The sequence below is a fragment of the Salmo salar genome, chromosome 09 (genome assembly GCF_965601325.2).
Source record: "Salmo salar chromosome 09, fSalSal1, whole genome shotgun sequence".
Taxonomy (NCBI): domain Eukaryota; kingdom Metazoa; phylum Chordata; class Actinopteri; order Salmoniformes; family Salmonidae; genus Salmo; species Salmo salar.
Genome location: NC_138299.1, coordinates 86,728,991 through 86,752,364, shown reverse-complemented (window position 1 = coordinate 86,752,364; position 23,374 = coordinate 86,728,991). Strand labels below are relative to the sequence as shown.

Below are 23,374 nucleotides of genomic sequence, written 5' to 3'. Positions count from 1 at the left end.
ACACTCATATACGGATGGAGAGAACTACTCTCTGCCATTTTAAATGAATACACAAATCTGTTTATGGGGAACAGTTTTCCTCCGAAAATCTGTATTTATTTTTTACAAAACAAACAAATCCAAGACAACATAGTAGTCGAAATAACACATCAACACCAAGTTTAAACTATGCAATATTTCATATTAGCGACACTTTAAAAAAAAAATGTATCACTCGTGCAATTTTCACAATTATGTGGTACATTTTGAAAACTCTGAGAACATTTTCAACTGACTGAGTAGAACAAACATTACCAAAGTTACTTGTTCACTGTACCAAATCACTCTTTCAATTGAGATACATATTCAATCTAAGCATCTGCTTTTCAAAATGCAATATTCACTTTACTTTTGATCAGATTTTTTTGTCATTCGTTAACAAACGATCACAAACAACTGAACCAAAAATGTGTAGTTAACATATATAGTTTGATAACTGGTTAAAATTAGAAATGTGTATCTTGTATTTTTTGCCATTTGATTAAATGGTTGTTAAAATGATTCAATTGTGAGTATATCATTATCTGATGTATTGGAGACTAAACTAAATGTGCTCATACTATTTAATGGAAAACTTTGATTTTGCATAAATGAGTCAGTGGTGAAAGATGTGTGAACCCCCAATGAATGCAAAATCAAAGGTTCTGAACATAAGATAGGTAACCTTACAAGTGTTTTGAAAATAGACCACTTACATCTAAAAAATTGGCCAAATTGATTGAAAACTGTAAATCACATATCATCTGATTATACATGTGAAACAAGTTGTGCACATGAATCAAATAACACCACAACCTAATAAAAACAGCTAACAATTCAATAAAATAATTCATTTGAATGACTTTTCCCCCACACAAATAATTTACACATATTCTATACCTTACAAAGATTGTCTGTAGAAAGTCTAAATTCAAATGCATCTAAAGTAATGGTGTTGAATGAAATAAGATGCTATAGTCCTTCCCAAGATTACATTGAACATTTTCACAATCATGGTTCTCGATCTCAAGCTTTCACATCATTGAACCACTGAAGAACAGTGCAAACAAAAACACATTGCCTATATATATATATCCATTTAAGAAAAAAAAAAATCACATTTAGGCTTTAGTGTTTAGGTATTTGTGTTTTGAGGGTGTTGTGGAAAGTGAGAACATGTAGCCCTGAGAGTTGCAGTACAAAAGGAGGAGATGCCTGAGAACTCAGCACAAACCACTACTTCATTTGATGCTGATGCTTCATTCTGCAATAGTTGCAGGAGTCAATAAAAAAAAAAAAAAACTCCTTAGGATTACACACATTCATGTATTGATACATCTTAACCTGAAAAAAACATTCCTGAAAATATTTATTATGCAATACAAATCATTACCCTATAGCAGGGGTCTCCAATTACATTCATCCACATGCCAATTTTTTTCTTGAGCGGATGGTTGGGGTGCCAGAACATAATTACAAATAATTAGTAAAATGCAAATTGACTGGGAGAATCCCAAACAGACAAAAAAAAAAAAATAATTAAACCCTTAATTACATAGGAATATGATCACATATTCCTTTATTTATTCATTCATTCATGGTAATACTTAGAAACAGCTGTTCTAAAAAAAAATTCAAATCACCGAGATGGCTTTTCTAAATTAAAATCACTTTGGAGATGATTCTGCCCCCCACCCCACTCCCAAAAATAAAATTGTAGAAATGTGTATTTGTTTGCTCAGAAAACTTGGCGGGCCGCCTATTGGGGTTACCCAGCCCTATAGAGTGGTAGATTTTCTACAGGCAGGCATGTATCCTAAGATATAGTTCCCCTTTACACGGTTTCACCATCCCTTAAAGCCTATGATAACATCCAAAAGTCTTCATTGGAATACATTGTATGTTTGCAGTATATATATATATATATATATATAATATATAAATAAAAGGCCCTAAAAATTGCCAAAGACTCCAGCCACCCAAGTCATAGACTTATCTCTGCTACCGCACGGCAAGCGGTACTGGAGCGCCAAGTCTGGGACCTAAAGACTCCTTAACAGATCCTACCCCCAAGCCATAAGACTGCTAAACAGTTCAATCAAATGACTACCTGGACAATATGCATTGACCCCCTTATTTATTACTATTTTTGCACTGACTCTCTTGCACAGGCTCCATGTACACTCACGAGACTATCCACACACACACACACACACACACACACACACACTACAACACACACACAAACACAGAGACGCCACACGCGCACACATGCTGCTGCTACTCTGTTTATTATCTATGCATAGTCACTTTACCCCTACCTAAACATACCTATTACCTTAATTACCTGGACTAACCCTGTACATTGACTCGGTACCCGTACTCCTTGTACATAGCCATGTTATTGTTATTTTTATTGTGTTACTATTTTTCCTTTAGTTTATTTAGCAAAGTTTTCATACTTTAAAAAAAACGTAGCATTATTGGTTAAGGGCTCGTAAGTAAGCATTTCACAGTAAGATCTAGCTACACCTGTTGTATTTGACGCATGTAAAACGTGATTTGATTCGTAATATACATGATGGCACTGGACGGTGGTGGTTTACTGGTACCTCATTCACTTGACCTATTGAACGTCACCAATTGACAACTAAGATGATTGACGTGCTCACAATACTCAACTAGTAGCAGGATAGATAGACAAGCTTTGGAAAAGGAAGCCCTGAAAAATGAGAGCTGGGTGTGTCGTTTGTTCTGTACATGAGAAGACTAATGAGGTATGGTATCAATTACTGACAGTTGCTATATACCAGTATATGGAATTATTTACAGTACTGATGCAATGTGGTATCATTTACTGACAGTTGAGAGTGACATAAAGAACAGTTTCTTCTTCCCAAATGATCCTATTGTGTTTTGTTCCTATTCAGACAGAGAGCAACTGGTCATACAGGGTAAAGTGTATCCATAGACCAGGCCTCACAGACATGTCCTCAATCAGTTTCATAGAAGATCTCTTCTACCAGCTCTGGTTACACCCTACCGTCTTCCCACTGTTCACATCTTGATCTTGGAGTACAGTTTGTCGATCTGCTCCCTGAAGTAGTTCCTGAGTTCTGCTCTCTTGGCTTTCAGGGTGGGAGTGAGAAGTCCATTTTGGATAGAAAACATCTCTGTGAACAGGGTGATGTCCTTCACCTGATCAAAACAAGAGACATGAAACAGATAATAGTTATGTTCTCTAGTTAAGACCTGATATGTAATCAAACAGACTGTCAATATTCTCTCAAATATTTTGTCTAAGATTAACCCTTTACCTGCTCAAAAGATTTCAGACCACTATCTTTTCCTAGTTTCAAGATGTCTTCCAAGATGGCCTTCTTTACATCCTACAGAGACAAAAACACTTCATTTCAAATGGTGTGAATTCTCCAACATATTCAAGTCGATGTTCTATATCAGGGATGGGCAACTAGCGGCCTGCAACCCTCCCTTTTGTCGGTCCGCAGCTCAACCCCCCCCCTGAAAGAAATTAAGAAATCTGAAGTTTCTCTTCTGTCAGTCACCGACAGTCACTCAATTAGCCCATGTCAGTCACGGACAGTCACTCAATTAGCCCATGTCAGTTACTGACAGTCACTCAATTAGCCCATGTCAGTCACTCAATTAGCCCATGTCAGTCACTGACAGTCACTCAATTAGCCCATGTCAGTCACTGACAGTCACTCAATTAGCCCATGTCAGTCACGGACAGTCACTCAATTAGCCCATGTCAGCTAACATTTTTTGATTGTTAAGTTAGTCTAGCCAGCTATCATGGTCCAACTACAGACCGGGGGGCCCACATTGACATCCCTCTTGAAAATATATCAAGTCTAAATTGTGAATCGGTGCAGATGGTCAGTGGTCCTACCATGTTGTTGCATAGGTCTCCGTAGGATCCCTCCAGTCCTCTCTTCTTGGCCCAGCCAGGAAGGAAGTCAGGATCTGGTACAATGATGGCTACTAGGCATGCCTGGAGGAGAACACAACATTATAGCTGAGGGCTGTGCATTCTCACTCTGTCCACCTCATTTCCCAATGTTGCCATGAGCACAGCCAAACACGGAAGTGAAGGATTCAACTCCCACTTTACTTCCCTACTGCAGTGCGCCAGTGGCAAACTTGCCAGAGTAAGTTATTTGAAAGAGTCAATTTATAGAGTATAAAAGTAAACAAGTGTAAATTCATATTTTTTTAATTCAAGTTCGTTAACGTTAGCTAGACCTACTAGTAGGCTAGTTCTGTTGTGATAACGTAAGTTGTGTCAGAGTTAAGGCCCGGGCCATCCACCAAGGTAATAACGATAACTAACGTTAAACTACAGGCTACATAACTATAAAACTTTGGTGAGCATCCACACTTGAGGAAGGTTTATCCTTTTACATTCCTACACCGGTCAATCAACTGATCAACGCATCCTACTGCACACTTCCTATTAATACGGTGGTAACAGACCATTCATGAGGTCTGAACCACAGATACTGGTTCAGACCCTTCAGTGCTTTCATGGTGTGTTCATTGTCAGTGACAACTGCAAATAATACTTCAATGTACAGCGCATTAGGAAAGAATTCAGACATTGACTTTTTCCACATTTTGTTACATTACAGCCTTATTCTAAAATGTATTAAATAATTGGTTCCCTCTTCAATCTACACACAATACCTCATAATGACAAATCAAAAACAGGTTCAGACATTTTTAATTTACACAAGTATTCAGACCCTTTGATATGAGACTCAAAATTGAGCTAAGGTGGATCCTGTTTCCATTGATCATCCTTGAGATGTTTCTACAACTTGGGAGTCCACCGGTGGTAAATTCAATTGATTGGACATGATTTGGAAAGGCACACACGTCTATATAAGGTCCCACTGTTGACAGTGCATGTCAGAGCAAAAGCCAAGCCACGAGGTCGAAGGAATTTTCTGTAGAGCTCCGAGACAGGATTGTGTCGAAGCACAGATCTGGGGAAGGGTATCAAAAAATGTCTGCAGCACTGAAGGTCCCCAAGAACACAGTGACCTCCCTCATTCTTAAATGGAAGACTTTTGGAACCACCAAGACTCTTCAAAGAGCTGGCCACCCGGCCAAACAGGTGACCAAGAACCCGATTGTCACTCTGACAGAGCTTCAGAGTTCCTCTGTGGAGATGGGAGAACCTTCCAGAAGGACAACCGTCTCTGCAGAATTCAACCAATCAGGCCTTTATGGTAGAGTGGCCAGACGGAAGCCACTCCTCAGTAAAAGGCACATGACAGCCCGCTTGGATTCTGCCAAAAGTTACCTAAAGGACTTAGATCATGAGAACCAAGATTGAACACTTTGGCCTGAATGCCAAGCGTCACGTCTGGAGGAAACCTGGCACCATTCCTACGGTGAAGCATGGTGGTGGCAGCATCATACAGTGGGGATGAAAATAGCTCTGCAGTGATGCTCCCCATCCAACCTGACAGAGCTTGAGAGGATCTGCAGAGAAGAACTGGAGAAACTCCCCAAATACATGTGTGCCAAGCTTGTAGCATCATACCCAAGAAGACTCGAGGCTGTAATCGTTAACAAAGTTGCTTCAACAAAGTACTGAGTAAAGGGTCTGAATACTTATGTAAATGTGATATTTCCAGAGGGGGGGGTTAAATACATTTGCAAACATTTCTAAAACCTGTTTTCGCTTTGTCATTATGTATTGTCCATAGCCTACCTCACTTCTGTTTACAGCCTAACTTGAATAACCGCTCACACCTCCTGTTATGTTTCATGTCAAAATAAAGGCATAGGCAAACAGCTTAGACCTGGTCATGTAACCATTTGGATCAGTTTTGATCTATTCTGGACAGTTTAGAAGGTCAGAAAGGTACATTAGGACACTCATAAGGTGTATGTTGTCAGGATTCAGCCCAGTGTTAAGATAGGCCTACTATAGGATAATATGGCCTACTACAGAATAGCCTGCATCTCTCCTCCAACAGGCTGAAGAAAATAAGTCGATATAAGTGTCTAACAAGCTTTTTTAGTGTGGGTTTTCCTGGGACCCCACAAGATGTAAGAGGATTCGCCATGGCAGCGGAGAGGCCAGGTGCGTAACTGCACTACAGAACAATGAAGACAGACAAGCTAGAGATGTAGCCTCTCGCCTAAATTAGAAGCATATACATATTAGCCCATAATTCATAAACTCAATGTTAAGATTAATACTGCAGTGAATATCCAGTCGATTTACACAGCAAAATAAAAAAATACTTTATCGGATAACGAAATCATAGTGTAGGCTATCTAACCTATGTTCGGCGCCGAGGCTGCGGCGTGCCGGGTAATCAGCTTGAAAAGCTACCTTATTGTTTCAGTTTTTTAGGGACAAGAAATCTATCCTACCTAGACTACAACACAATGTAATGAAGAACGTTATTGTTTTCAAGTGAGTGCCAAACTGTAGTCTAGGCTGTAAACTGCAGTGACTAGCCTATGTTATTTGAATAACCACGACAAAAGCCTGGCATTTTAAATTCCTATTCATTTAGAAATAACTGCATCTAGCCTGCCTGATTGGGCAACTATTGGGAACAATTCATGTTTTTTTTCTCATCAGTTTAGCCTACAAGGTCCAGGCACATTAGCAGGACAGTAATATGGTGTATTTTGTCATGATGTATCACCTAACAGAAACATGCTAATGCAGGGTTCTAGCGGGTCACATATTAATTATGATAATGCTCAAGCGCGGAGAAAGTTGTATCCATAGGTTCTGCGTATGGCTGCAGTGTTTTAAAAGCGTTCAAAAATGAGGTGGATACCAGGGTTGTATTCATTAGGACTAAAGGTAGCAAAACGTTTTGCATCTAAAACAATTCAATAAAAGGGTGTTTCTTATTGGACAGCGCAGGTAGTACCTCCCAGTTTCAGTCCATTAACTTTCTAATGAATATGACCCAGTAGTATATCCATTTTCCTTATGGACACAGTATCAATCCTTCCTTACCTGTAGGCTGTCCCCGTGCACAAAGACCTGTGCCACTGCGTCACTCCTGGTGTAGATATTCTCAATCTTCTCCGGTGCAATGTACTCTCCCTGGGCCAGCTTAAAGATGTGCTTCTTCCTGTCCACAATTTTCAAAGTGCCGTTCTGTACACACAGATGAGAGATCATAATAAGAGTGTTAAGAAACAGTAGGCGGATATAGAGGCTGTATACACAGTCATTGGCCAGTTTATTAGGTACACAAAAATGGATCGCTCCTACAGTGAGTCATGTGGTCATGGCTTGCTATATATAAAAGCAGGCATACCGGCATCCACTTACTGCTTGATTGAACGTTAGCATGGGCAAAACAGAAATTCAAGCGGCTTTGAGCGTGCTATGATAGTCGGTGCCAGGCGTGCCAGATCCAGTATCTCAGAAACGGCCGCCTTCATGGGCTTTTCACCCAGGACAATGTCTAGGGTTTACCGAGAATGGTGCGACAAACAAAAAACATCCATTCAGCAGCAGTCCTGTGGACGTAAACCGCTTGTTGATGAGAGGTTGAAGGAGCATGGCAAGTATTGTGCAAGCTAACAGGCGGACAAATAACGGAGCATTACAACAGTGGTGTGTAGAGCGGCATCTCGGAACGCACAACTCGTCGGTCTTTGTCACAGACGGACTATTGCAGCAGACGACCACAGCGGGTTCCACTCAGCTAAAAACAAGAAGAGCCCCTCCAGTGGGCACGCCATCACCAACACTGGACAGTTGAGGAGTGGAAGAACATTGCCTGGTCTGACGAATCCCGGTTGCTGTTGCGTCATGCTGATGGCAGAGTCAGAATTTGGTGTAAGCAGCATGAGTCCATGGACCATCCTGCCTGGTGTCAATGGTACAGGCTGGTGACGGTGTACCACTTTCCAATCTGCAGAAACTGCGTAATGCCATTGCGTCAGCATGGACCAACATCCCTGTGGAACATTTCCGGCTTGTAGAATCCAAGACCCGAAGAATTCAGGACGTTCTGGATGCAAAGGGAGGTCCGACCGGTACTAGATAGGTACCTAATAAACTGGCCGGTGTGTGAGTGAGTTACACACTCACCGGTAACCACTTGCCAATGTCCCCTGTGTGGACCCAGCCGTTAGCATCAATGGTCTCCTCAGTCTTCTCTGGGTCCTTCAAGTAGCCCAGAAACACGTTAGCTCCTTTCACACACACCTGGAAAAACACACACACACATCCTATAGACTTAGTGCATGGAGTGTAAAGGGGATATGACCTATTTCAATGTTGATGAGGTAAACACTGCAAAAACACAATCTTTACATAACATTCTGGATGGATCCTAAATGGCACTATTCCCTTTATAGTGCACTACTTATGACCAGAGGGCCTGGTCAAAAGTAGTTCACTATAAAGGGAGTAAGGTGCCATTTGTGACAGACTTCAGTAGAGTAACAGCTTCATGTTAAACAACACCACTGGGTACCAAGGGCAATGCAAGGCTCCCACCCACCCACCTCTCCCTCTCCATTGGCAGCCAGGTAGTTCATCTCAGCCACATCCACCAGCTTCACCGAGTTACATGGCAGGGGCGCTCCAACATGACCTGGGGAGGGAAGCACAGAAACAGCAGAGTTAGCCTCCATAAACACAACTAGGCTATGTCCCAAATGGCACCCTACTCCCTATATAGTGCACTACCTTTGACCAGAGGCTTAAGGAATATGGTGCCATCCCTCACAGGACCCCCAGGGGGAGTTAGTGACTGGCTATAGTATACAACCTCTCTCTATAAACGAGATGACTAATGTGTGACGGTTAATGCATCGGTGGGGCAGTGTGTTCATTACCTGCTGTCCAATCCCCTGGTACTGTCATTGTGCAGCCCGCTGTGCATTCAGTCTGTCCATACCCCTCATACAACTGTTAAAGGAAAATATACTTTTTTTGCACTGTTTCCATGATTTTTATGTATGATGCAGGACTGGGTCTGTCCTAGACATTGCATGGGAGTCTTATATTGATAATATACAGCTGGATTTCAATCATATCAATACCAAACTGACAGGCAAATTTCTACCTGAGAAACTTTAATAGTCTTGAATGGTATGTTAACCATTTACCCATCACGTGACTTTCAGAGCCTGGACCTTGCACTAACTAGTCCGACACAAACATATAGCCCCTACAATCTACTTTACTGGCCTGGAACACTCATGAGATCCTACAGCTGGGCATCAGTATACCACCACACTACAACCTCCGCTGGAGCTACCCAATCCCAGAATGCACAAGTGGAGACCCTAAGACAGACTCACTTGGCAGCCCAGAGCGGCTCGCAGGAACGTCAGCACCGTGGCAGACACAGGGGCAGCACCTGTTATCATCAGACGCACCCGTCCTCCCAGACTGGCCTACAGGGGGCACCAGAGAGACAAGAATCAGGAGGTCATTAAGATGGCTGGACAAGTTTTGGACATGTTTTACTATGTGCCATTCAGTGATCTGTGGAGCACAGTGGTTCTCTCAGTCAGGGAGGAGATACAGTACCTGCACTTTCCTAAAGATGAGTTTGTCCCAGATGCTGTCCCTCCTAATGATGCCACTCAGCAGCTCAGCCTCTTTCCTTTTAAAGGCAAAGTCCAGCACCCACCTCTTCAGAGAGGTGTTAGCCTGCCCATAGATCTGAAGACAGGGCATTATGAGGTCAAAATAAAGCAACAACTGTAGTCAACACGAGAGCTGTAGCAGGCAGCAGGGCATTACAGGAAACGTAGTTCGGAGAGTCAGTGTTTCTCACCTTGTCGAACATCCTGTTGAGGAGGCGTGGCACCACAGGAAACACTGTAGGCCTCAGGGTGGTGAGGTCATCCATCAGCAGGCGGATGTCTCCCTGGAAGAAACCAATCCGACCCCCATGCACCAGAATGACCCCCTGGGGTGAGAGGTCAGAATAGCACAGAGGTGGAGAGGACAAATGATGTGTAAAAACTCAAACAGGTCTGTAGATATGGGACCATATCTGGCAAAAAAGCATCACGCATTTACATTGTAGGAGAAGAATTTGAAGGTCAGAGGACTTACAGTAGCACAAAGATAGAAAAGCATGGAGACATACCTCTACAACCCTCTCGAACATATGAGCAAGGGGCAGGTAGGATATATGAACATCGTGGTGGTCTAATATGAGGTGATCCTAAAGGATACATACGCACGACAAACACATACAGAACAAGGGGAGATAATGATTATGAGACCCCCTACAACCACCACCTGCTCAAACATGTGTGTCAGAGGCAGGTATGGCAGCAGTACATCCTCGTGGTTAGGCAGGCAACAGGCCTGGAGCCCACAGAACCAGAGGCGAGTAGACGAGAGGACAGAGGCAGGCGGGCCAGAGCAGCACAGAAAGACAGAGACACACCGGTTAGCATGTTAGCGCTGAAACAGATACACTGGCATTAGCGGAGAGGAGAGAAAGAGGTTCAGAAATAAGTTACAGCACAAATAGCTTAGCAGTAAATCTTGGCACTTGCAGAAAGGAGATTTGAGTAAGACAGACACAATAGAGACAAGGTTTCACAGCACAATTTTTCAGACAGCAACAGACAGTCCTCATGAGCATGTGGGTATCACATTAGATGGCAAGACAGTGTTTATACGTGACTAGGTTGGGTGTAAACATGATATTTGACACCATCTTTCCTTACAATCATTAGCTCGTATGGTTCACAACTACAGGAAACATTTGAATACCAAGGGGCTGAAGTGACTCTATCCTGAACTGTGGGAGTTCAACTGTGGAGAAGACATGTGAGCAAATAGGTTTGTTCATCATGTGTTAGTCGTAAAACAACACTGTTCTATCGTTTTACCTCAATGACTTTGATAAAGGCAGAGCAGTTGGAAGCGACATTCCCATGTGTCAGCATGGCTCCCTTTGGGTTCCCTGAGGAAGACAACACAAAAATGAGAGACTAGCCTCATACATGTGGACACATTAAACAGCACTCTACAGATAGAGCCACACAAGAGGGCCATAGAGGCCATCTTAGCACAGTGCTCCGTTTGGCATTGGATCATACAATGGCGTACCTGTGGTTCCACTGGTGAAGCAGACGACAGCCATGTCTTCAGGACCGGGAGGCTGCAGAGAGCAAAGGGTCACAGGTCAAAGAACTGCATGAATTAAGGCAAAATCAACTCCAATCAATATGGGGCATGAGGGAGGGACAGAGAGGTATCTTTACTCACAACTGGTTGGTGGTGGTGGGCCTTGCCGATAGTCTAGAAGAAGACAACATGAACGTAGCATGAATATGTAGTAGCACTAGCTAGTCTCATGGGACAACACCAGATTTTAGGACTTCACTTGTGGTAAAGACAGACGCAAAACAGCGCAATTCTAGACTGCACCTACCTAAAGTCTGCGGTTTAGCACACAAAAACAAAAGCTCTGAGAATTTGAAGCGAGTTTAGTTACGAAAGTGGTAAAACAGACAGCCCAGTTATAAGTCAGAGTTTCTCCCCTCACCTCCACTTGGCTCAGGCTGAGAATGTCGATGCCACAGTCCTTCCCCTTGGCCACCAGCTCATCGTCAAAGGGCTCCATGAGGATGATGGTTCTGACACTGTGCTCCCTGCCAGAGACACACTCCAGGACCAGCCTGGCCTTCTCAGGGACGTCACACAGTATGCTGGAAATGGTGGCTGTGCGCACGCGTACACACACAGAGAGGAGAGAGAGAGACAAAGTGAGGTAAATAGGGTCAACCACCAAACCCACAAGAAATTCTGTCTCAATGAGATAAGCTGGGCATATAAAAGCAGTTAAATTTAAATGTATTCTTATTTGAGAGCTTCTCTTGGTTGTTGCTCACCCTTGTCGATGACGTAGGCAATGGCCTCAGTGCCCAGAGTGTCATACAGGGGCACAGCCACCAGGGAGAAGGTATAGCAGGCCAGCTCAGCGATGGTCCACTGCAGACACACAGAGCACAAGACTCAAACCAGTCTTATATCACTTCTATAGAAAGAGCTGTGTGCCTGTGTAGTATTTACCCCACAAGTAGCAGATTCAGAATGAACCAGTTCAACGTGGTTAACATTGTATGTGACTGTGTCCTATTTCATGACGTGCTGCTCTTCAAGTCGGTTTATGACGTGCTGCTCACCTCTGGTCGGTTCTGAGCGAAGATGCCAATGAACTGGTCTTTGGTTTGACTGTGTCCCCTGTGGAGCAGCGCTGAGCCCAGGTTCTCTGCCTTCTCTGCTACCTGGGGGTGGAGGGGACACAGCTCGTTATTTAACTAGGCAAGTCAGTTAAGAACAAATTCTTATTTTCAATGACAGCCTGGGAACAGTGGGTTAACTGCCTTGTTCAGGGGCAGAATGACAGATTTTTATCTTGTCAGCTCGGGGATTCGATCTTGCAACCTTTCGGTTACTAGTCCAACGCTCTAACCACTAGGCTACCTGCCGCCCCAGGGGAGGGTGGGGTGGAGGGCAAACTGCTCGTTAGTGATACACACTCCAGGATGGATGACTCAGCAGAACACCTGGGACATATTCATTAGTACACACTGTAGCAAAACATTTTGCAGCGGAAAATTATTTTGCAAGAACAGTTTCTTATTGGACAAGTTCAGGTAGTGCCTCTCCGTTTCCCTCCGTTTGGTGTCTAGTGAATACGACCCTGCGGTCTCAGAGGAGAGGGGGAACACTAGGAAGAGTGACAGAGGACTAGAAGTTCCTCACTGGGGGAGGGGGAGGGGAATCCCTTGTGGTTTAGATGGGAGTGGCTGGCTTTCTGTTTAAATAGAGCACTCAGACACACCACGTGGCCTTGTAGACTGTCTAATTATGATAGAATAGTGCACCAAACAATATTTTACTGCCTAAAACTACATTTGGTATAACATCTAAGCAGAAATATATTAATCATACTAGAAAAAGAGAAAGTGACAGATTAATGTTGTTGTCCTACCTCGGAGTATGACAGCCACTCATAGGGCTGGCTTGGTTGTCTTGCTCCAAGACAGGGACCATTGTCTAGTGGAAAACACACAATGAACATTTCAAATCACCTCAATGTCCTAGTACGTCAAGTCTACATAAGGTGCTTAGCGAGACACTCACTGGAGACCCGTGCGCCCCTGAGGAAGAACTCATACATGGTCTTGGCGTCGTTGTACAGGTGGGTCATGTGTTTGTCGCTGTCCATCAGCGCTGACCGGCGGGCATACTCTCCTCCCTGACAGGAAATACAGTAAACAGCCATCATACAGGCGACTAGCTCACGGTCTGACTACAATAGGTATGACCCAAAGACGTCGGCACAAACACCAAGATTTAAAAGTGAGGAAGTCCTCTGTGTGCTAATGGTTTAATGACTAGCTGTGGAGAAGCCATTTCAACAGGGTTGTTCATTGTGCTCATCCATCCTGTTCTTTTCCGAGTCATTTCTGTTTGTGTGAGGCATTGTGTTTACTCACTCAAGTATAGCTACACATGCATCTAACTTAGCTGGCCAACGCCTTTTCTGGGCCAAGTGTGGTGGGTACGCTCCACCCATAACATAATGCCACTCTCAGGCCACAAATGTGAAACCAAGGGCACTAGAGACTAGGCAGGCCACTACTCAAACAGCCTCAGGCACCTCACTGTGGGAGTATAGTACAGCCCTGCACTAAGGATAGTACTATATCTTTAGCTGGCATATACAGCCCTGCACTAAGGATAGTACTATATCTTTAGCTGGCATATACAGCCCTGCACTAAGGATAGTACTATATCTTTAGCTGGCATATACAGCCCTGCACTAAGGATAGTACTATATCTTAAGCTGGCATATACAGCCCTGCACTAAGGATAGTAGCCTATATCTTTAGCTGGCATATACAGCCCTGCACTAAGGATAGTAGCCTATATCTTTAGCTGGCATATACAGCCCTTACTATGACTCATGAAGTGAGGTTTTACTTGAAGAGGCAGGACTGAAAGTAACGAGAAAAAACGTGTACCTATTTACACATAACAATACTTTCAGGCATTGCCACGTCATACAGAAAGCATGCCATGTCCTTTATCATAGCAGGTCGGTGCCGACCCTCCTTACCGGAACCTCAACGGACTGCATTCTCAGGTCGCATGGTGGCTTCAGGGCCTTGGGCCGGGTGGTGTACCAGTAGGTTGTGAGAGCAGCGAATGCCCCCATACCCACCAACGTGTGTGTGGACAGGCTGCGCAGGTACTGCCGCACCTCATCCAGCTCGGGGAAGCGCAGCTGATTCAGGAGCTGCTGGGCTTGCATGGTTGGGCCTTTGCTAGCGTCTCTGTCTGTCTGTTGGGAAAAAGAGGCATTGTTAAATGAACATAGTACGTGACTATGTCCTAAACCATCAAACGAATTTCCTCCTGGTGGGAAATCAAATCATTAATAAATCAAATCATAACCTGTATCCTAAAAAGGTGATTTTCTATGTTAGTTAGCTACTAGCTTAACAAGTACTAAGCAGGGAACATTGGTTGTGAAATCAAATCAAAGTTTATTTGTCACGTGCACCGAATACAACAGGTGTAGACCTTACAGTGAAATGCTTACTTACAGGCTCTAACCAATAGTGCAAAAAAGGTATTAGGTGAACAATAGGTAAGTAAAGATTATTATTTATTTTTTTTAACTGTAAAAAAATAACAGTAGCGAGGCTACATTCAGGCACCGGGTTAGTCGGGCTGATTGAGGTAGTATGTACATGTAGATATCCATATGTTGCTCTCTATATTTAAAAGATCATACTGTTGCTGTAAACATTCTCAGGTTTGAAATTCCCATGGCATGATTTCAGCATTCATTCACTAATAGCTAGTCTTATCCTCTGTGTGAACTACTAGTCTGTAGAACAATGGATTGACTATGCTCTCCAATTACCCACTCTCTTTCTTTCTCTAGTAATAGTGAGTGTAAGGTTGTGGCTCTATTGAACTTTGGACCAGATAGTGGTCTTTCTTTAGCCTACATCCCAGTGTCTTGGTCTTTGACAAAGGTAGATTAACCCTCTAGAGTCTAAGCCTGCCTGACTGGGGGAGGGGGGTATTCAGACCCCTTGACTTTTTCCACATTTTGTTACGTTACAGCCTTATTCTAAAATGAATTAAATTATTTTTTCCCCCTAATCAATCTACACACAACACCCCATGATGATAAAGCAAAAATGTATTACAAAAGAAAAAAATAATGTAAATAAGGTATTTCTAAGTATTCAGACCCTTTGCTATGAGATTCGAAATTGAGCTCAGGTTCATCCTGTTCCCATTGATCATCCTTGAGATGTTTCTACAACTTGATTGTAGTTCATCTGTGGTAAATTCAATTGATTGGACATGATTTTGAAAGGCACACACCTGTCTATATAAGTTCCCACAGTTGACAGTGCATGTCATTGCAAAAGCCAAGCAATGAGGTTGAAGGAATTGTCCGTAGAGCTCCGAGACAGGGTTGTGTTGAGGCACAGATCTGGGGAAGGGTACCAAAAGGTCCCCAAGAACACAGTGGCCTCCATCATTCTTAAATGGAATTAGTTTGGAACCACCAAGACTCTTCTTATAGCTGGCCACCTCGGCCAAACTGAGCAAGCAGGAGAGAAGGGCCTTGGTCGGGGAGGTGACCAAGAACCCGATGGTCACACTGACAGAGCACCAGAGATCCTCTGTGGAGATGGGAGAAACTTCCAGAAGGACAACCATCTCTGCACAACTCCACCAATCAGGCTTTGATGGTAGAGTGGCCAGACAGAATCCACTCCTCAGTAATAGGCATGACAGCCTGCTTGGAGTTTGCCAAAAGGCACCTAAAGGACTCTCAGACCATGAGAAACAAGTTTCTCTGGTCTGATGGAACAAAGATTGAACTCTATGGCCTGAATGCCAAGTGTCACGTCTGGAGGAAAACTGTCAGCATCCCTACGGTGAAGCATGGTGGTGGTAGCATCATGCTGTGGGGATGTTTTTCAGCTGCAGGTACTGGGAGACTAGTCAGGATCGATGGAAAGATTAACTGAGCAAAGTACAGAGAGATCCTTGATGAAAACCTGCTCCAGAGTGCTCAGGACCTCGAAGGTTCACCTTCCAACAGGACAACGACCCTAAGCACACAGCCAAGACAATGCAGGAGTGGCTTAGGGACAAGTCTCTGAATGTCCTGAGTGGCCCAGCCAGAGCCCGGACTTGAACCCGATCGGACATCTGTGGAGAGACCTGAAAATAGCTGTGCAGCGATGCTCCCCATCCAACCTGACAGAGCTTGAGAGGATCTGCAGAGAAGAATGGGAGAAACCCACCAAATACAGGTGTGCCAAGCTTGTAGCATCATACCCAAGAAGACTCTAGGCTGTAATCGCTGTCAAAGGTGCTTCAACAAAGTACTGAGTAAAGGGTCAGAATACTTATGTAAATGTGATATTTCCGGAGGGGGAGGGTTTAAATACATTTGCAAACATTTCTAAAACCTGTTTTCGCTTTGTCATTATGGGGTAGTGCGTGTAGATTGATGAGGGGGGCTGTAACGTAACAAAATGTGGAAAAAGTCAAGGGGTCTGAATACTTTCCGAATGCACTGCACTGCACACACACATATTTACTTAACTTTGGGGGGCCAAAAAAAATTATAATAAATTGTGGGCCACCTGTTGCCAACCTCTGGCCTACACATCATATCGAGTCAAATAAGTGATTAAATCCACATCAGTTAGATAGATAACTGCTTTATCTAGATAAAGATGTTTCCTGCTAAAGCCCTGGGTTGAAGATATGGAGGTGATGTCCCCCATGCAGTGCCAGCAGTGGACCATGCCTAGCAGGCAGGAGAAATGTGGGCCTTTGACGTAACCCTATAGGACCAACGTGACTTCTCACCTAGTTCTTCTGTCTATTACTGTCCCATGCATTTATTCTCAGACTATTACACGCAGACACATCACCTGCTGCTAGAAAGATACACAACACAAGAGGACAAGTCTTACGTCAGGCCCCACAATTTCCTGTCAACTAGGCTATTTGATAGAATTTGGAGACAGTGTGGTGGAAGTGGCACAATAACAAACTGACCAATTTATAACCAAGCCTTACTCAAGTACTTTAATTTCAGTAAAAAGCCTAACAAACATAAACCTCTGCTCTGTCTACATGCTTCCCTTCCCCAGGTTTCACAAGCAGCGTGGAGAGGTTTAAAGAAAGCACCATAGTGTGATGTACTCTCAGACGTCCTTCAGGTGTCTTTCTCCACAGCAGATATGCAACCAAGAGTGTCCTTCTGATCCACAACCCGCCACCAAACAAAACAGGTAGACAATACTGGGGTCTCAAAACTGGTCAAAACTACTGCACTTTCAGCAAACGGAAGTGTACTGTAGTGAGCTACAAGGCTAGTGCCTCCAAGAGTAGCTAGCTGATCCAAAGTGTCACTGATTCAGAGAAGCCACATGTTGCCTATAAATAGCAGAGATAACAGCAACATAATGGTGGCTAGCCAGTGGCATACTGGCCCAAACATATTTCAACAGTGATCTTTACATGTTTTTATTATCTAACTCATCATTATTCATGATTCATTCAGGATGATCCGTAATCATGGTAGCATCCACATAAATGTAGAAGTGTTCTCCCGATATGGATGAAAATACCCTCAAATTAAATCTGACAGCGAGTCTGCACTTTAACCTCATAGTCATTGTATAATTTCAAAAGTGCTGGAGTACAGAGCCAAAAGAACAACAAATGTGTCACTGTACAACACACAAAGGTTAGAGCGTTGGGCCAGTAACCGAAAGGTTTCTAGATCGAATCCCCGAGCTGACAAGGTAAAAATCTGTTGTTCTGCCCCTGAACAAGACAGTTAACCCACTGTTCCTAGGCTGTCATTGTAAATAAGAATTTGTTTTTAACTGACTTGCCTAGTTAAATAAAGGTTAAATAATAAATTAAAACACACACACACACACACGTCTCTAGCTAACCAGAATGAGGGAATGACAAAGGTCTTCTTAGCAGGTCAATATGTCTGTCCTCACAGGTGGCTGGCCAGTGGACAATATTGCAGGAGTCTATCTGATAAGGTGACAGTTCACAGTGACCAGAGGACAGGTAATATGTAATGTCTCAAAGGTCAGACTCAATGGTCAGACTCAATGGTCCAACCCCATTGGCCAGAAGCCCCTCAGATATCCGCTGAATGATTACAGGAAGTGGTGATTGAGTGGGTGAAGATATGGTTAAATATATCTTTTAACAGCAACTTTTACTGGGAAAATATTAGTGGAAAGGACAGAAGGAATGTGCTGCTGTTCAATGGATGGGCAGGTTAATCAGCCATGTACCACTATGTGTAGGCATATTATTGTGAGGTTACTCGAGGTAACAAGAACTTTGAATAATCTGATACATCCTGATGGTGACAGAGGACATAGATCAAGTAGTACCACTACCAGGCCAAGAACACCAGTCAAGGTCTGGCCAGGGAAGCCATGCATCCAGTCACATCATAGCCTTGCTTGCCCTCCCAGGTTTTTCTGCCTTCCAACCAAAAGGTAACCTGAAACCTACTACAGCAGCCCGCCCGACCTCTAAACTTGGCAAGACTGGGTAGTAAAGGATCACCCCATGCCCTATCAGCCAAGCAGACTGAGGGAAGGGAGGGAGGAGCGGGAGTGCAGCTATTTAAAACAAAATGATGTTTGAACGGAAAATACTGGGCAGGGGGTATGTTGTATGTTAGTGTGTGTTGGATAGGGGGAGCAACTCCCATTAACACGCAGAACAATTTATGGAGTGTGAGCCATCAGACGTCAAGACAGAGAGACACTGAAGTTCAACTGGAGACTCATGTCAAAGCCTTTGCATAAACACATGGGTTAATCTACAACCCCACAGTTATGGAGTCCTGGTTAATCTCATCAGTCATTTACATCATCTTCTTTACTTCTGGACATATATCCAGAGCAATGCTTGTTTCAGAGGCGTTGTGACTCATACGTGACTGGTGGTGAGTGATGTGTGCGTCCTTCAAGCCAAATCTTTTCATTCACTGACTGGGCTTATCTACATGGTAAATTCTACACCTCAGGCTCAGATTATATCACAGTCACTCTCAAAACACATACTCACTTCACTACTTGTGGCCAAGTCTAAGCAGCAGCAGAGTGTCTGGGGTTGACAGACCCCCCTTCAGGCAGCTAACCTAAGGATTAAGAAGGGGGACAAACTCACTGCATTTGGTTCACTCAAAAGCTCCTCCTAAACTGCAGTGTTTACAATAATGCAACACCTGAACACATCCAAAACTTGGAGGCGTTACAGTATAATACTATGATCATTACTCTATTAGAGGAATTACAGCACTATGATCATTACTCTATTAGAGGAATTACAGCACAATGATCATTACTCTATTAGAGGAATTACAGCACTATGATCATTACTCTATTAGAGGAATTACAGCACTATGATCATTACTCTATTAGAGGAATTACAGCACTATGATCATTACTCTATTAGAGGAATTACAGCACTATGATCATTACTCTATTAGAGGAATTACAGCACTATGATCATTACTCTATTGTCACAACTGTATGTGTTTCATAACATGAGGCCCCTTTGTATACATGCCAAATGGACTAAAGTAGTAACAACATGAATGAAAATAATTTCAGCAAGGTCACAACAACGGAGGCCAATGTCTCTGGACAGCTCTGTATGCAGTAATGGGGGGGGGGGGGGGGGGGGGGGATGAGTGGAAGAAGTGCCCTCTAAACTCAGAGTCCTAGTTATGCTACGTGTTAAGCTACATTCTAGGAGGTTTAGGACACCGTCAGTATGTCCAGGGGTGTATTCAGTATGTCTTGCAACGGAGACCGTTTACCAACCAAACAGAACGAAACGGGACCTACCTGAATTTGTCCAATAGAAACATTTTGGTTTCTGTTTGGAGTAAACCGTTTCTGTTGCAAAACATTTAGCAACAGAAGAATCTACATTATAAATACAACCTAGGTTAATGGCTTTCAAATGACAGAATGAATGCATCTGTTCCTGTTCTACAATGTCATTAACACCCAGAATGTCATCTCATCAGCTAGACCCCTAAATCATGAATGCCATAGATTGGACAGTGTAGAAACCACTCCAAAGCATCTTTACTTAACTAGGCAAGTCAGTTAAGAACAAATTCTTATTTACAATGACGGCCTAGGAACAATGGGTTAACTGCCGTCTTCAGGGGAAGAAAGACACATTTTTACCTTGTCAGCTCAGGGATTCTATCGAACAACCTTTTGGTTACTGGCCCAACGCCCTAATCACTAGGCTACCTGCCGCCTGTACTAGGCTACTTGCCGCCCCTTTATTGGTTAATGAAGCAACCCCATTGATCAGTCTCGGCTACTTGTGGTCACACTGGATAAGCTTGGATTACCTTTGCCCACCCAGGTGAACTAGGTTCACTTGGCCAAAGGTTGCAGCAGAACAGACCTCTCAGAGACCTTTCCCTTTACACCAGGGGTGTCCAACTCATTCCATGGAGGGTCTATTGTCTGAAGGTTTTTGCTTTTTCCTTTCAATCAAGACCTAGACAACCAGGTGTGGGGAGTTCCTAACTAAATAGTGACCTTAATTCATAAATCACGTACAAGTGAGGAGCGAAAACCCGCAGGCACTCGGCCCACCATGGAACGAGTTTGACATCTGTTCCTTACATTGTCTCAAGACAGGCAACCAGGCCAGGCAACTTGTTATTGACCAAGAATTTGTTCAAATGTGCAGGTTGTACAGATTTCAATACGCAAACATAGGTATATTGGAAACAATACACCCAGCAACTTGGCAAGTGCAATGGGGAAAACAATGTCCTCACAATAATAGGCTTCGGGGGGTTTTTGTACCTGAGCACAATGAAAACAATCAACATGATGCTCCAATGTCACCGTAAAGGAGTTTAACTGGTCTCACTAAAACTTCTCCTAGAGCACTGAGTGAAATGACAAGACATTGCAAGTGTGTGTGTGTGTGTGTGTGTGTGTGTGTGTGTGGAGACACAAAGGGGAAAGGGAGGATTAATGGGGCGTGCAAGAACCAAAGTGACAGCTGAGCTGGGACATGTTGAGCCATCCAATGAGGGAGTGTCACCTTTCACCTCAATACCTATCGTAGAGAGAGGAGAGAAAAGACCGACTGCTTCCGATGCAGCCATGGGGTGAGCAGGCAAGGGCGTGCTGTCACTTTTAAAACTCACAGTAGGGAATGCACAACCGAAATACATTAGGAAATGCTAGCTACTGCTAGTTACCAAGTTTAACTACAATCAGAAAAACTGCTATAACCGCCAAGGCACATACACTTTAGCCCATTGATTTGGTTTAATCTAGTGTGAGACACGCTTAATTGATAAATAGCGAAGTACATTGTTTTTGCTGCTAATTAATCTGGATAGGAGTAGCAAGCCTACTATTAACTAACACATTGACATAGCATTATGAACAACTGTTACCAAGACGTGGCTTTGTCGCTAGCGTGTGTAGCTCTATCTAGCTATTACATTACGTATGGATCCGATCCATTCAAGCCATAAATCAACAAATGCATATAATGAGGCGATTACAATCTGCCATCATTCCTAGCTACAATTATAAACAACGTTTATTCCATTGTATATTTTTGGCATTATTAATATTTGCATACATTTGCTGAACAGCGTTTCCATTTAGTCATTGAGGCATACCGGTATTTCAAGTTAGATAAAGGCGTTGAATAGTCTCATCTATGAAGCATTAATAGCTTTCTGAAGTAATCTATCGTAAAAACACGACATAGAAAACAACGACCACCTACCTTTGCAGCGCGCCAACGTTGTGATATTGACCATGCGTCTTGGAGGATGGCAAGTCGGTGGTACACCCGGCTGGCGAGGCGACGCTTAGCCAATCAGAGCCTATGTACGTTTTGTTCGACTGAAAATCGTTGTATGGGCACAACTCATTGGTGAATTTTGCCACTGTATCGTTTAACAGTTGTAAAATAATTGTTGTATGCTGTGTATTGTTTCTCAAATCCACATTTTGACCCCATAGGTCTAAACCCCTTTCTTTCTTTATTTGTTCCAGTAGAATATCTGAAACATTCCGCTCGACTTGCTATTCATAGACACATGAATAGCCTACTACACTCTTTAACAAAAAAAGTTACAGGTCATATGAGGAAATCAGTCCATTGAAATAAATTCATTAGATCCTAATCTATGGATTTGACATGAATGGGAATACAGATATGCATCTGTTGGTCACAGATACTTTAATAAAAATGGGTCTCACAAGGGTCCCAGCATCTCATGTCGTTTTTTTGTGCATTGAAATTGCTATGATAAAATGCAATTGTGTTCATTGTCTGTAGCTTATGCCTGCCCATACCATAACCCCACCGCCACCATGGGGCACTCTGTTCACAGCGTTGACATCAGCAACCCCCTCGCCCACACAACGCCATACACATAGTCTGCGGTTGTAAGGCTAGTTGGATGTGCTGCCAAATTCTCTAAAGCGACATTGGAGGTGATTTACGGTAGAGAAATGAACCTTCAATTATCTAGCAACAGCTCTGGTTTACATTCCTGCAGTCAGCATGCTCCCTCAAAACTTGAGACATCTGTGGAATTGTGTTATGTGATTGTCTCCAGCACAAGGTGCACCTGTGTAATGATCATGCTGTTTAATCAGCTTCTTGATATGCCACACCTGTCAGGTGGATGGATTATATTGGCAAAGGAGAAATTTGTGCACAATATTTGAGAGAAATAAGCTTTTTGTGCATATGGAACATTTCTGGGATCTTTTATTTCAGCTCATGAAACCAACACTTTACAGTTTGCATTTATATTTTTGTTCAATGTAGAACCTAAAAGGGTTCTTCAGCTATTCACATAAGAGACCCCTTTTTGGTTTCAGGTAGAAATAACCCTTTTGGTCACATCCAGGTAGAACATTTATGGGTTCCATGTAAAACCAGGGGTGAAAGTAGATTTAATTTCTTACCGGTACAGGACATTTTTTGTTAATACTACAAAAATTACAGGGTGGCCTAATCTGCTGACACTGACAAACAGATCAATAAAAACAATGTTGTCTGATCCATATAATCGGCCTACGAAAAGGGGTGACACAAATACAATATGACACCCATCTAACCTCAAGGAGAAAATTATTGTCCAAAAACATCTAAAAGTGGCACTGACCCAATGATAAAGACAGTGAATATGCACAATCACCGTAGATATGGCCTTTGTTCTCCGCTGGTGCCAATAAG

The 23,374-nt window shown here is 43.1% G+C and overlaps 1 protein-coding gene across 2 annotated transcripts; it reads right to left on the bottom strand.

The window, feature by feature from the left end:
* Positions 1–60: 60 nt before the first annotated feature.
* Positions 61–22,009, bottom strand: LOC106612015 (long-chain-fatty-acid--CoA ligase 1). 2 transcript variants are annotated; one of them, XM_082956013.1, is made up of 22 exons: positions 21,908–21,925; positions 19,187–19,259; positions 14,145–14,369; positions 13,166–13,280; positions 13,014–13,078; positions 12,202–12,303; positions 11,908–12,007; positions 11,562–11,737; positions 11,282–11,314; positions 11,123–11,174; positions 10,903–10,976; positions 10,146–10,223; positions 9,828–9,962; positions 9,578–9,712; positions 9,346–9,441; positions 8,878–8,950; positions 8,545–8,633; positions 8,126–8,242; positions 7,037–7,180; positions 3,932–4,033; positions 3,336–3,407; positions 61–3,216 (listed from the first exon to the last, which is right to left on the bottom strand). In XM_082956013.1, the coding sequence occupies exons 3-22, from the start codon at positions 14,337–14,339 to the stop codon at positions 3,076–3,078; spliced, it is 2,094 nt and encodes a 697-aa protein (XP_082812139.1). In that variant the 5' UTR covers positions 14,340–14,369; positions 19,187–19,259; positions 21,908–21,925; the 3' UTR covers positions 61–3,075. The 2 variants fall into 2 exon arrangements, with proteins under 2 accessions (XP_082812139.1, XP_014068257.1); XM_014212782.3 differs by lacking the exon at positions 19,187–19,259 and having other exon boundaries at positions 21,908–22,009.
* Between the last annotated feature and the right edge of the window lie 1,365 nt (positions 22,010–23,374).